Below are 15000 nucleotides of genomic sequence, written 5' to 3' on the forward strand. Positions count from 1 at the left end.
CCCTGAGCACAAAGGGGCCATGGTGTCAATGGGGCCCACCGGGCCAGAGCCCGGAGGACAGGGGCCCCCCACTGTAGAATAATGGGATTAGGGGGCCGGGGTGGAGCATAGGGCAGCGGCCCTCTGAATGGGTGGGGGGGCCACGGGGGGTAGGACAGAATGGCGGGGGGCCACCGGAGGGTCTGTTAACATCCAGTGCTTGAGCACCCCTGTATGGGCCCGCGGCCTCCCCGAACAAAGGGGCGCTCTCCCAGGAGAACGAGCCGGTCCCACATCGCCATAGAGACAGGCGCTTGGGGGGGGCGGGGGGGGTTGGCAGGGGGTTCGGGAAACGAGAGCATCATGGGATTATGAAGATCTCCCACCCCCGTATTAAATTATAAATGGTAGGCATTTATATAGCGCCTTTATCCAAAGCGCTGTACAATTGATGCTTCTCATTCACCCATTCATACATACACAATCACACACCAACGCCGATTGGCTGCCATGCAAGGCACCGACCAGCTCGTCAGGAGCAAATGGGGGTTAGGTGTCTTGCTCAGCGACACTTCGCGACAGCCTGGGCGGGGGATCGAACGGGCAACCCTCCGACTGCCAGACGACTGCTCTTACTGCCTGAGCCATGTCGCCCCGCTGTTCAGGAATTCAAACAGCATTTGAGCTCCGTTCATCATCTGCCATTAACATTAGATATGATCGAGGATAGTAAAGTAGACTGCTAGTCTCTCAGAGATTGAGCAAACTGATACGGAAAATACTGATATATTTGGTTAAGGATGGAAAATGTTATTTGACTGGAAGGTACACTGAGCCAAAGGCCTTGGATTCATGAGAACACGCGTTTATAGGTCATGTGGTGATTCTAATGAGGAAGTGTTGACATGAGGATGCACATACGGAAATATAAAGTACATTGTGACGTAGGAGTGGGCGTGTGTTCATTTGGGATGTACAGCAGATGTGGGCGTATTCATCGTGTTAAAGCCGTGTACACTGTGATACAGGAATTTATACAGTGATTTAGTGCTCCGAGTGAGTGCAGATTTGGGTGTATTCACTGTGTTAAAGATGCAGGCGTGTACACTGTGATACAGAGGTTTATACAGTGATTTAGTGCTCTGAGTGAGTGCAGATTTGGGTGTATTCACTGTGTTAAAGATGCAGGCGTGTACACTGTGATACAGGAGTTTATACAATGATTTAGTGCTCTGAGTGAGTGCAGATTTGGGTGTATTCACTGTGTTAAAGATGCAGGCGTGTACACTGTGATACAGGAGTTTATACAATGATTTAGTGCTCCGAGTGAGTGCAGATTTGGGTGTATTCACTGTGTTAAAGATGCAGCCGTGTACACTGTGATACAGGAGTTTATACAGTGATTTAGCGGTGAGGGTGAGTGCAGATTTGGGGGCAGACGGACCTTCTCGGCCAGCGCCTCCTCCAGGGTAGTGAGGGCGGTGTCGGTGTTGGAGGTGTCCGCCTGCAGGGACTTCACCCTCTCCTTCAGACTGCTCATCTGCTTCTCCTTATCCCTCAGCTGCTCCTGCAGGTTCTCAATCTGGAACACACACGGTAACACACGCACTGTCACAGCCTGTAACACACACACACCATGGCACTGCACTGAAACAACCAGCAACACACACACGGCACTGCACTGAAACAACCAGCAACACACACACAGCACTGCACTGAAACAACCAGCAACACACACACACAGCACTGCACTGAAACAACCAGCAACACACACACAGCACTGCACTGAAACAACCAGCAACACACACACAGCACTGCACTGAAACAACCAGCAACACACACACAGCACTGCACTGAAACAACCAGCAACACACAGAAACACACACACTGACACAGCCTGTAACTCACACAGCACTGCACTGAAACACACATCGGACACACAGCACTGCACTGAAACAGCCATCAGACACACAGTAACAAACACACACAGCACTGCACTGAAACAACCAGCAACAGACACACTGCACTGCAGTGCAACAGCAATCAAGACGCACAGTAACACGCACTGTAACACCAGCAACAGACACGCAGGAATACACACTGTAACAGCCAGCAACAGATACACAGCAATGCACTGCAATAGCCATCCACAGGCACACAGCACTACTGCCCAGAAAAAGCCATTAACAGACACACATCACAAAAACCAGTAAAAAATTTTTAAAAAAACATTACAACACAACAAGTTTCATTAGTGGGAACTAGAATATCAAATGAGATATCTAAAGGATTCTGATAAGGTAATAGATCAATAGTGACAGAAGACTATTAGTCAAGAATAATATCCTTGATTTTGTCAAGGATATCATTTGTACGCACATGGCACGCCCAGTGACTTGCATTTCAAAAGAGGCTGTTGATATGCGTCTCAGTACAGTCACAAAAAATAAATCTGTTAACCACTATGGTTTGTGTACAAATTCCTGTTGTCATTTCCTACTTCATCTGCATTTAAAAAAAAAACAGCATCAAAGAGTGGATACTTCTACCAGTGAGAAATATGGATCAGGAATGCATCAATGAGTCCTACCATTTTTAGTCTTCTCAAATTCGGAAATATTGGGGTGGTTTCAAAGCATACCAGCTCCCATTTTGTTGGGTTTAGTATGTGGTGGCAGTGTAGAATACTTGATCGGAAACTCATAGCTCAAAGAATGTAGGTACAAATCCCAGGTAGGACGCTGCCATTGTGTAAGGTTCTTAATCTTCACGTGTTCTGTATATATACACATTAACTGCGGGTAAAAAAGAATGTTAGCATCTGCTAAAGGCCTGACAAGCTAATTTTACTAGCAAGGGTGATTCTTTGCAGTAAAGGTATTTAAAATGGCAGCCAGGAGCCTCGGTACTTGCATTTCTAGACACAACGGCCAGCGTGAGTGTTTCTTGGACCAAAACCCAGGTTGTTTGTTCACAGCACTGCACTGTTATCGCACATTGAAAAGAACATTCTTTTTAAAAAAAATCAATCACTAATGAAAGCCGAATAGAACATCTCTTGTGGTGACAATTAAAATTTAGTGCTTTTATCACGCGCGTGCCAAAACAACAACAGCCCGAATTCAAATGAGCTGATAAATTACCCCGGGAAAGATGGGCATTTCAGACAATAAATCCATTCATCATGGGAAGACGGCCCAATGGGAAGATTGACTGTTTCTTTTTCCCATTTCACATTTAATTAAACAGAGACGGATTTGATAAATAGCTCCGAATTTTTTCTAAAGCTTTAAAATAACCTGATGTCAATAAAATTACCAGCCGTGATTCGGCTGCTGTTGTCAACAGAATTTATTTACGAGAAAAAGAACTGAATCCTGGAAACGCGATTTAGGAAGAATTTAAGGGAAATTATCTTCAGAAATATGAATTTGAGTCGTATAGTTATGCTCTACTTTGTCCAGTCGATTGCACACAAAAAAAGTACATTTTTGTTTTTCTTTTTTCCATACAAGGGGCAGAAACAGTTACCATGGCTACAGCTATGAACAGCGCTGAGGCAGGAGAGACAAAAGGTTTAAAACTGTGAACCTGATCATTGCAATAACCGAGTAAGTAGTGTAATGGCTGTTCGTTTCAGGGAGTAATGGACTGACGGGACCAAAAGCCATTCGTCTCCAGACAAAGCGGAGAGCCCCACGTGAAGGGGTATTTTTACATTTATTTTCCTACAATCTTAGACTCTTTCAAAAGCTGCCAGAATGGTTCCGGCATTTTCCATTTTCTAATTAATTAAAAGCAGGGCCTTTGTTTCCATAAATAACAATTAAAAGTAACCAGTAATCAGGTTTTTTAGGCAGATTGGTAGAAAGATAACATTGCGTCAACCTATCAAATTATTTAAAAAATGACGGTTGTTTTGGCAGGGGTTTTTATAAGACAAACAATGAAATAACGGGAAGCACGGAGAAATTCAATAATGGATTTGCCCTGGTTCAAGCAACTGCAGTTGTCTCCAAAGCAATCAAATTTGGGGGCAACAAGGTTTGGTTTTTTTTTTTTGTAAAAATTTCAGACATGTTTTGACAGATGTTTCATGCGAGCTGTTAGCGGTAAGAAAGGTGTTTAAAAGTGAAAAGTTTAAAAGGGGTATTTTCGTACGTCATGCTGCAATGGCTGTGGTCACTGACACATTCCTCCCAGCTCTGGGTGACTTTTTTCGACCCCTCCAATGCACCAATGAGAAGAGGGGGGAAATATGCTGACCGCGTGCAGCAGACTTATTCGGAGCCGTGACTGTGCATAACTGCGCGGAGGGGTCCGAGGGGAGCGAGAGGAAGCCGTTAATAAACTCTGAAACGGAACGGAGACTCGACCGTCCGTCATCCATGATTAAGAGCGAGGCACCCGCTGGCCCTCGCCGGCCCTTGCCGAGGACGGAGGTTGGAGTGGACCCTGCTGGGGGAAAAAAACGACTCAAGCTGGGTTTCGAAACAGCCGGTACTAACTAGGTGATTGACCAGTTCAGACCAGCTCCACGCTCAACATGGTTTGACCAGCTGAAGTTATGTTTTGAAACGGCTGGTAGCTGGTAATTTCAAGCTGGATATTACAGCAAGGGAGAGGCGGTTAGCGATGATAGGACACGCTGCGCTGCGTTTGGCGTCTGCTCTTGGGCTCGCCCTTCACCGATTTGTACAAGTGTGTCACAGAATAAAGATCGATACAAGAGTTCAAAACCAGAAAACAAGGTACAACCCTTTCCCGATTAAGCGCTAAAAATACCCCGTTGCGAATTAGCCGTGATATCCTATCCTATTACGATGTTTGTCTTTGGTGCTTGCATGCTGTCCTCTTGTATCACCTTACAGCAACAATAATCGCAGTGTTACAGGTAGATATACTGGCATGAAGGCTACTCAAATTTAGGCAAGTCAGAAATTGGTAATACAGGCATGAATAACTGTAGCTACATCCGGAGGTGTTGGCATATTTCAAAAAGCCTGAGGGAGAACACTGTAGCCTACTCATAGTGTGACAGGTACACTTGGACAGTACATAGCCTGAAGGACACCGGCTTTATTAAACGCTATTACATGATACATTCAATAAACCTAAGTTTACATGACTCCAGACAAGACCTCCATTACTGAGGTGATGGTAATAGAGAAACGTCCACAGTCTAAAACTTAACTGTGAGTTTGAGTGCTGAAGGGGCAGGAGGGCTTGGCTTTCTATAGCTCTGAATAGAATCAGCTCTAGATGCAGGGTCATTGAAGGGTGTGTGTGTGTGTGTGTGACCATGTCCACTGTCACCATCACTGGGTCCGTCAAACAGCAGACAGCCAGCCCTTCTTCTTTCCCATCACACATTGCAGCGGGGCGTCCTTTCCCACAATGCATCAGAGCCCAGCTGCATGGAGCTCAGCAGCACACACTTGACGAGGCTGGTGCAGAAACGTGCAGGAAAAAAAAAAAAAACACATCTCCGCTTTCTCATTAATCACCCATCCGGCTGACAGCTTGAGTGACAGCTCCTCCCCTCTCTCAGAGGGCACATCACGCGTACGAGCGTGTGCATACCTCCCTCTGTCTGTCTGTCAATCTTACACACAACCACTTCACACGCATGCAACCCCTCGCACACACGCACACCGCTCACTACCTACACACACACTGATCACTACCTACACACACAATGATCACTACCTACACACACAATGATCACTACCTACACACACAATGATCACTACCTACACACACAATGATCACTACCTACACACACAATGATCACTACCTACACACACAATGATCACTACCTACACACACACTGATCACTACCTACACACACAATGATCACTACCTACACACACAATGATCACTACCTACACACACACTGATCACTACCTACACACACAATGATCACTACCTACACACACAATGATCACTACCTACACACACACTGATCACTACCTACACACACACTCAAGCCCAGACACACACAATCCCTCACACATGCACACAACCCCTCACACACACACAGCGCTTACCTACAAACACACACGCACACAATGCTCTCTTCCTTTCCACATGCAAACACACACACATGTACACACACAACCTCTCTCACACACACACACACACACATGCACACACACAACCCCTTACACACATACACATGCACACACAACCCCTCACACATATACACATGCACACACACAACCCCTCACACACACACACACACACACACACACACACACGCGCTCTCTCTACCCACATACACATACATACACACACAAGCACTTCACATGCACACAACCCCTCACAAACACACACGCACGCACAAAACCCCTCACACACTACGCTTACTACCTCCTACATACACACACACACACACACACACACAATGCTCTCTTCCTTTCCACACCCAAACACACACACACAACCCCTCACACACACACACACACACCCCCACAACGCTCGCCTCCTTTCCGCACGCAAACACACACACGTTCCCGTACGTCGCTCTCTCTCCCTGGCTCCCCTGTCAGAGAGGCTCTTGGGCCCCGGCGGCAGGTGGAGGGCTCCAGAGAGCAGGGCGCTGATTGGGCCTTTGATCGCGGCCGCTGCCATTCCAGCCGTCTGTTGTGTAACGCCGCCTGAATATCATTAGTCCCCGTTCTCCTACAGACTCCCTTCTCTCCTCCTTAACGTACACATTCGTTACCATGGACAATAAAGCGCACTTTAACACAACACGCCGGCTAGGGGAGACACGGACGTTGCGCAGACCCACTTCGAGGGCAAACTATTATTGAATGTAATTTCCTAATTTGGTTGTGTCAGTGTACCGCAGGTCACCGAGCTAATAGAAGCAAGACAATGGCCCCCTTTCCCAGCAGCGCGGGGTAGGTGAGGAGGAGGGTTTATATTTAGATCAGAGGATCTCGGAGCCCAATTACGTTCGGCTCGGTTACAAAGACGTGGAAGTGATTAGGGCGCGTCACAACGCCAGCGGAGATGCAACGTGTCGGTAAGATGTGGCGGGAACCCTGGGAAGGGGTTCAATGAGCCGGGCAAGACTCCCCGGGTAACAGGGAGGAGGAAAGATCCCTAAATCAGTCCCACATTGGGATCCAAACGAGCTCGCCCTGTTAGCGGCTGTGCTCCAGCCCTGCTGGGTCCTGAGCTAGCTTTACCGCCAAATGTCAGCGCCAAATGAGCCAACCGAGTAGGGGGGAGAATGACGGCAGAGGTGCCCTCTCTCACCCGAAACAGGGACAGTGTGGGTGAAGGTTGTTTTTTTTGTTTTGTTTTTTCAGTCCATCACTTTAACACCTGATTCTACTAATTTAACAAACTATGGTCTTTAAAACTGGGCTAAAACAAAAGCCAGCTCCCACATCTGCCATTCACGGATAAGACTGGAATTAAGGGGACGTGTGTACATACGTGTACGAGCTAAGGTGACATGTATGCAGCATGTATCCAGACAGTGAACAAAGCCCTGCATTTTACTACACGACACAAAATGCCACCAGTCTGGTTACCCAACCAAAATGAAGGGAGACCTGTACTTCCTGATCAGACCTTGCCAAAGGGCCACACAGCACCACACAGATCCACACAGACCCACACAGACCCACACAGATCCACACAGACCCACACAGATCCACACAGATCCACACAGATCCACACAGCACCACACAGCACCACACAGCACCACGCAGACCCAACAACCTGAACCTCCCCCTCCACCGACCCACTGCCAAACCACCACCGCCGCCTACCAACACCAACTGCAGAACCGACACGAACCAAAACAACAGCCGCCAGCCACCGAGTGTGAAGAACACCCGCGACGGGACCGACCACCACCACCGCTGCTGCTGCTGCTGCTGCTGCAGTGACGAGAGCCAGGTCGGGGCAAGCCAGCGCACGCTTGAGCCCGGCTCAGTCATGCAAATGAGCCGGAATGGCTGGCACTTGAGCCGGGCTCAGTAATGCAAATGAGCCGGAATGGCTGGCACTTGAATGGGTAAGCCTTGACAGGTAAGTGGCACGCCGCCAGGCAGCCTTCTCTTTGTGTCTCCGGCTCTGATTAATTAGAAACTTGCGTAAACTTCCTCCCGGTCCCAGACAAAAGGAGACGCCGCGCTCTCCCTGCCTCTCCCACCGGCTGACTGATGAGGGACAGGATTCTTCCCTTTTTGATGTGGAGGTTATCATTAATTTACAACTTCTCCTCATTAGTATTCTCTTTATTTTTCAGGCTCCGACTCGCACCCCTCCCGTCCCACACCACCCCACCCCACACCCCAGTCCCAGGTCTCTAAAATTTGAAGTGTAAAAAAACTGCTGGTTCTCACAAAAAAAAGAAAACCAGGGAAGTTAAGGGAGGCTAAACAACGGAACAGATTAGGTTCGAGACACGTCAGGGTTTAATCTTCTTCGCCCCTGTGGCTTGTTTTTCTCTCCCCGTCTTATAAAACAGGCGTGTAATTGCGCGCCCCGAGAGCAGCGGTAGAAACAAAGATGGAGGTGGCGTGGAACTGCGAAGTTAAAAAAAAAGAAGGAAAGAGGTGGAAAAAAAGCCCTCTCAGAGTGATGAATCTGAACACACAAAAAAAAAAAGAAGAAAAACAGTCAGGCTTCATTTAGCTTACCCAACCAGGGCCTGCTCAGTGTCACCGCTCGAACTTCAGTTTACATATTTGAGTGCAGATTGCTGAACTGTGGCCTGTTTCTCCCCCCTCGCATCGACTAATTTTACTTTCGTCGGTTTGTCCTCTTCTGAACCAACGCTCTCCGCTCTTCGGGGACCAGACCGCCCCTCCCAAGTCTCGGGCTGGCCGGGGTTCAGTGGATATTTCCCTCACCCTTATCAGCCCTCCCATATTTTTAACCTCGCTAATAAGGCTAAGTGGTGTTTTTTTGGGGGGGTTTTTTTACCGGTTACAATAGCAAACGGCCAACGTAAACAGGCCTGTGTGCAGGACGCGGCCAGAGGGAAAGTATCGCGCCAAAGTCCGCCCGGAGTCGCCTTTATCGGCCCCCGACAGCGAGCAGCCGGTCTCCCCGAGCCGTGTGAAGGCGAAGAGACGCGGAGAGAGCATCTCACCGCGCTACACACCGCCCGTGCCTCTGGGAGAACAAGCACAAAGTCAAAAGGCTTTCTGAGAGAGAGACGGAGGAGGAGAAAACGCAGCTCAGAACATGAAAGGAGGGGGAAAAGAGGAGAGGAGCGGGGCGCCGGCTGCGGGCCTCCTTTAGGGAGACGCGGCGCGGCGCGCCTCCTTCGGGGGGAGAGAGAGAGCGCACTCCTCCGCTCCCCCTCTCTGATACGAGGTGTCCAGAGGCGCGCGGCGAGAGGATTTCACTTAGGATAAAACAATCAGCGCTAATCCGCTTTCTGCAGGGCACGCTCAGCCCCGTCTGCGCTGCTGATAAACACAGAGAAACGGAGGGAGGGAGGGAGGTGGGAAGAGAGAAAGAGCAGGAGAGGGAGGGAGGAGAGAGGGAGAAAGAAGGGGAGGGGGGGCGGATGGAGAGAAGGAGAGGGGAAGAGAGAAAGAGCAGGAGAGGGAGGGTGAGAGAGGGAGAAAGAAGGGGAGAGGGGGTGATGGAGAGAAGGAAGGGGAAGAGAGAAAGAGAGGAAGGGTGAGAGAGGGATAAAGAAGGGGAGAGGGGGTGATGGAGAGGGGGATGGAGAGAAGGAGAGGGGAAGAGAGAAAGAAGGAGAGGGGGTGATGGAGAGCAGGAGAGAGAGGGAGGAGGGAATGAGGGAAGGAGAGCTGGGAAGGGGCATGGAGAGAGGGAGCAGGGAAGAGAGGGGGAGAGGAGACCAGAGAGACACACACACACACACACACACACACACACACACACACACACACACACACAACCCCCAGCCCATAATACGGCAGAACCCAAGGACACATTACACCGCTGATTAGCTGCTGCATCACTTTGAAAGTAACTGGAGTCCGGAAGCAGCATCCACAGAGACTAATAAGCTGGTTGTCTGTTTCTCTACCAGAGACAACATTTGTAACCCAGCTGGGAGTATAGAGTATCTGAATAGACCGGAGGGCTATCAGTGCCCACACACCCCCACCGCTTTTCAATAGGGAAAGCTGCTACATCCCACTGATCCCAGATCAGCTCCACCTGCTCCTACAGAGCCGGTGAGAATGACAAGCTTTAACGTCGTCCCACTGTTCCCAGATCAGCGCTCCCGCTCCGGCTGCAGGAGGATCCGTGGGCTCCGGCCCCGAGGCGACCCAGACCGGCCCAGCTCACCGTGTGCTGCCCGGTACAGCTGCAGGGCTACACCGGAGATCACAGGACCGGCTGCACAAACAGGACTGCCCCGTTTGAGGGAGCGGGGGGGGGGAGCAGGGCTCCGTCTGTTTCAACTCCCCCACCCTCCTCGCCCCCCACCCCGGCCCTCTGACCCCGTGGGAAGTCTGCGAGCTCCGTCTGAATAAAACCGCCGGGCTGCTTTCTCCATTACAGATGGAGATGTTCTCACTTTCTCTCTTTTTTTTTTGTCTCCACTCTCCTTTCCTTCTGTCTCCCATCTCCTCTCCCTCCATCCCCTGTCCCTCAACTCCCCCCCTTTCCCCATTCCCTCCCTCTATCGCGCTTCCTCTCCTCTACCTCCCTCTGCCCCTCACCCCCCCTTCTCTCACCCCTCTCCCTCTCTCTCTGCCCCTCTCCCTCCCCCATAGTATTTCCCCCCTCTCCTTCTCCCGCGCGCCCCCCCCTCCCCTTCTCTGCCCCCTCGACCTCTCTCTCCCTCTCTCTCTCTGCCCCTCTCACTCCCACAGCATTTTCCCACTCTCCTTCTCTCCCCCCCTCCTTCTCCCCCATCTCTGCTTCATATGGCTGGTCGTAGAGCAGGAAGGCTGCAGGGCTTGGGGGGGGGGGGGGGGCACTACAGGCAGCCAAACACGGACACGGTTGCCTTCCTCCCACCCCTCCGGGGGACGTGTGTCACTAAGACGGATGTGAGCGGCCTGGTCATCCGGCGAGCCCATCTCCCGTCGCCCTGGCGATGAGCTGGCACTCTGAGGCTCAGAGAGGACAGGCAGCGGGGCGGGGGCCCCGTGCGACCCCCCCGCGCCCGCCTCAAAACCGCACGTTCGGCCGAGCTCAGGGTCAGAGGTCGCATCTCGTACATCCAACACCGAGCCTCCTGCAATCTGCGGACAAGCCACGCCTGAGTTCCCCCGCCCTCACGCAGGAAACCTGGGGAAAGGCTGTCCGCCACGGCTAACAGTTTGCCGTAGTATTGCTTTCGTCCAATCCCGTACAACCCCCCCCCGCTGTCAGGGAAACATTTATCAAAGTCATAGGAACTTTTATCTCATAAATTAATATCCCGATCTCGAGTTCGAACTTAGAGAATTGCACTTTAAATCCCACAAAGCATTGGGAAAGCAGATCTCGGTCTGGTGCTCCCCACATCTCATTTTCAGCAGAAAGCTTGCAGAGATACGCTGCTGAACCCTGAACTGTGGAGAATGTGCGCACGGCGGCTTCGATAGGCTCTGCCTGCCTGAGTCTCTGGTGACGGTCATATCTCAGTGCTGGAGGGGGGGGCCACGCCACTGAGGGACCTTCCATTCGCATCTCTGTGGTCTTCCCTGCCAAGCCTGTTCTAGAAAAGTCTGAAAATAAACCGCTACCTGCAAACAGAAAACAGCGCCACAGCGCCATCTAATGGAGCCCTGGGATAACGAGAGTGCGAAAGAGAACGGGGGCAATATTTCACGGCGTTATTTCTTACCGCTGAACTTTTCGCTTCCTTTTCATTCTGTAATACACCACTGTGCTTTTGAACAACGCTTATCGGTGTAGGCGGTACAAAAAAATAGGAGCTAAAAATGTTTTTACTGCATTTTTAAATTGAGAGGGTGAGAAAGATGGAAAGAGGGCGGCTCATGGAGGTTTTTGGGGGGGTGAGGCTACAGGGGCGCGTTCACACGGGGCAGGGGGGCAGGGGGGCAGGGGGCCCGGTGTGGGGCCCTGGCCCTGAACGCACCTTCTTCTGCAGAACGTTGACCTTGCGCTCCTTCACGTCCAGCATGTCCTTGAGGTCATGGATCTCCCCGCTCAGCGTGCCCTTCTCCTCCGACACCTCCTGGATCTGCCGGCTCTTCTTATTCAGCATGGCCTCCTTCTCCTCCAGACGCAGACGCAGGGCGTCCACCTGTAACACACACACGCACACGCGCACACGCGCACACACGCACACACGCACACAGACGCACGCACACACACGCACACACATCACACGCACACGCACGCAGACGCACACACACACACGCGCACGCACAGACGCACACACACACACACACACAGCGGTTACACCTCGCCAGCACACTACCAGTCAATGGGCTCCTACAAATCGCTTATTTTTACCTCCTGGATAAAGGCGCTATATTAATGCCAACCATTTACCTCCTTGGAAGGTAGCGAGGAAAGTACTCAAGGATGGATCAAGGAAACGTTTATCAGGCATATGGGATGTTCTTAATCTTTTTGTTCCGCAAAAAAGGATGCGCTTGTGTTTACTTGCTCAAGAATCCTAAGGGAGCCTTCTTAGCTCCTTGGTTCCTCGCTCCTTCGAGGGGTTGGAATGTCCTTAGACACGGTGGACCTCAATTGATTTCCGAGTCAGCCAAGGAACCGGGAGACAAGCGAGGATAAGCTTGTAATAAGCCTTTGGACAGAGCCTACTGTGAAACTCCTCCCGGGGCACACTGCCCTCGGTTTCTCATGTTAATATTCACAGTGTGTTATCCGGAGTGGACACGAAGAGGCTGTTATACTCAGAGGACCTGCTGTGTTACACTGCTGTCTCACTCTGACACCGTTCAGGAGCAGTGTTTCCCCGTACACAAGTGTGATAAAAACATTGGTGATGGTAGAACAACCTGTTCTTTTGCACCTCTTTCACGTACGGGTCAAAGACAAAAGCAACCAGACTGCCGGCCCCAACTGTGATACAGTGGCGCCCTCTGGTGGCAGCAGAGAAACGCGAAGACCTATTCCGCAGTTGTGGAAAAGGCATTTCTTCAAGGAAAATAATTGTAATAGTAAAATCGTTTAATGAGGTTTTCCAGCCATGTTCCTGGAAGGTATACCATGCATGCTGGTTATTGCTTCAACTTCTAATTTTATTCAATGAGCTTTTAACTTTAACTTTTTAATCTCCTCACAGTCAATCTGCTATAGTAAAACAAATGTAATGTTTGAATCATACAGTACAAAAAAAAAAAAGACACACAAGCGAAGATACTTTAACTTGCCATTTAAAGGGGGGACTATGACCAAACATTTTACTGCGGTGATTTATTATATGTCATCAATGAGTTCCATGCATGAAAAAGCAATCTGGATTTTTAATGGTGTCCCAAAACCAGGAAACCTCCAGACTCAGTCCAGTCAGTGAAACAGGCTAGTTGCCCAGCTGCTCAGCACTTTTCATTTTACAGAACAGAGACAGATAGATTATCTGTTATAAGACAATAAGAATGTAGACTAGAGATGCTGCTTATGAATTTTGAAATGGACACTGACTAGCTGAGAGAGAAAATGTCTCTCAATTTTATTCACAGTGAAATCCTCACAGGGCACAGGCCAGACTGTGCTTCGTGAGACTGGGGAGGGGGGAAAACTGCAACACCTCTGTGTGTGTGCACTATGCTAGGCTAACCACAGTACCAGGGTCTGTGTGCACTATGCTAGGCTAACCACAGTACCAGGGTCTGTGTGTACTATGCTAGGCTAACCACAGTACCCCAGTCTGTGTGCACTATGCTAGGCTAACCACAGTACCCCAGTCTGTGTGCACTATGCTAGGCTAACCACAGTACCCCAGTCTGTGTGCACTATGCTAGGCTAACCACAGTACCCCAGTCTGTGTGCACTATGCTAGGCTAACCACAGTACCCCCAGTCTGTGGCACTATGCTAGGCTAAACCACAGTACCCCAGTCAGTGTGCACTATGCTAGGCTAACCACAGTACCCCAGTCTGTGTGCACTATGCTAGGCTAACCACAGTACCCCAGTCTGTGTGCACTATGCTAGGCTAAACCACAGTACCCCAGTCAGTGTGCACTATGCTAGGCTAACCACAGTACCCCAGTCAGTGTGCACTATGCTAGGCTAGCCACAGTACCTCAGTGTGCGTGCACTATGCTAGGCTAGCCACAGTCCCCAGTCTGCATGCACCATGCTAGGCTAGCCACAGTACCTCAGTGTGCGTGCACTATGCTAGGCTAACCACAGTACCTTCGTCTGCACGCATCTATGCTAGGCTAGCCGCAGTACCTTAGTCTGCATGCATTATGCTAGGCTAGCCACAGTACCCCAGTCTGCGTGCATTATGCAAGGCTAGCCACAGTACCTCAGTCAGAGTGCCCTAAGCAAGGCTAGCCACAGTACCTTAGCCTGCGTGCGCTACGCTAGGCTAGGCACAGTACTCCAGTCTGCGTGCGCTACGCTAGGCTAGCCACAGTACCTCAGTCTGAATGCACTATGCTAGGCTAGCCACAGTATCTCAGTCTGCGTGCACTATGCTAGGCTAGCCGCAGTACCCCAGTCTGCTGTGCGCTACTCTAGGCTAGCCACAGTACCCCAGTCTGCCTGCACTATGCTAGGCTAGCCGCAGTACCAGGGTATGTGTGCACTATGCTAGGCTAGCCACAGTACCTCAGTCTGCATGTGCTACGCTAGGCTAGCCGGAGTACCTCGGCCTGTGCACACTATGCTAGGCTAGCCACAGTACCTCGGTCTGCATGTGCTACGCTAGGCTAGCCGCAGTACCCCAGTCTGCCTGCACTATGCTAGGCTAGCCGCAGTACCAGGGTATGTGTGCACTATGCTAGGCTAGCCACAGTACCTCAGTCTGCCTGCACTATGCTAGGCTAGCCGCAGTACCAGGGTATGTGTGCACTATGCTAGGCTAGCCACAGTACCTCAGTCGGCATGTGCTACGCTAGGCTAGC

At 50.5% G+C, this 15000-nt stretch overlaps 1 protein-coding gene across 1 annotated transcript in view; it reads right to left on the reverse strand.

Moving 5' to 3' along the window:
* The window catches only part of LOC133135762 (ELKS/Rab6-interacting/CAST family member 1-like), a 236321-nt gene that overhangs the window by 157497 nt on the left and 63824 nt on the right, over window positions 1-15000 (reverse strand). The window contains 2 exon segments of the mRNA XM_061253024.1: window positions 1424-1561; window positions 12029-12196. Coding sequence (XP_061109008.1) covers window positions 1424-1561; window positions 12029-12196 — 306 coding nt within the window.

The sequence above is a fragment of the Conger conger genome, chromosome 8 (assembly GCF_963514075.1).
Source record: "Conger conger chromosome 8, fConCon1.1, whole genome shotgun sequence".
NCBI classification, from domain to species: domain Eukaryota; kingdom Metazoa; phylum Chordata; class Actinopteri; order Anguilliformes; family Congridae; genus Conger; species Conger conger.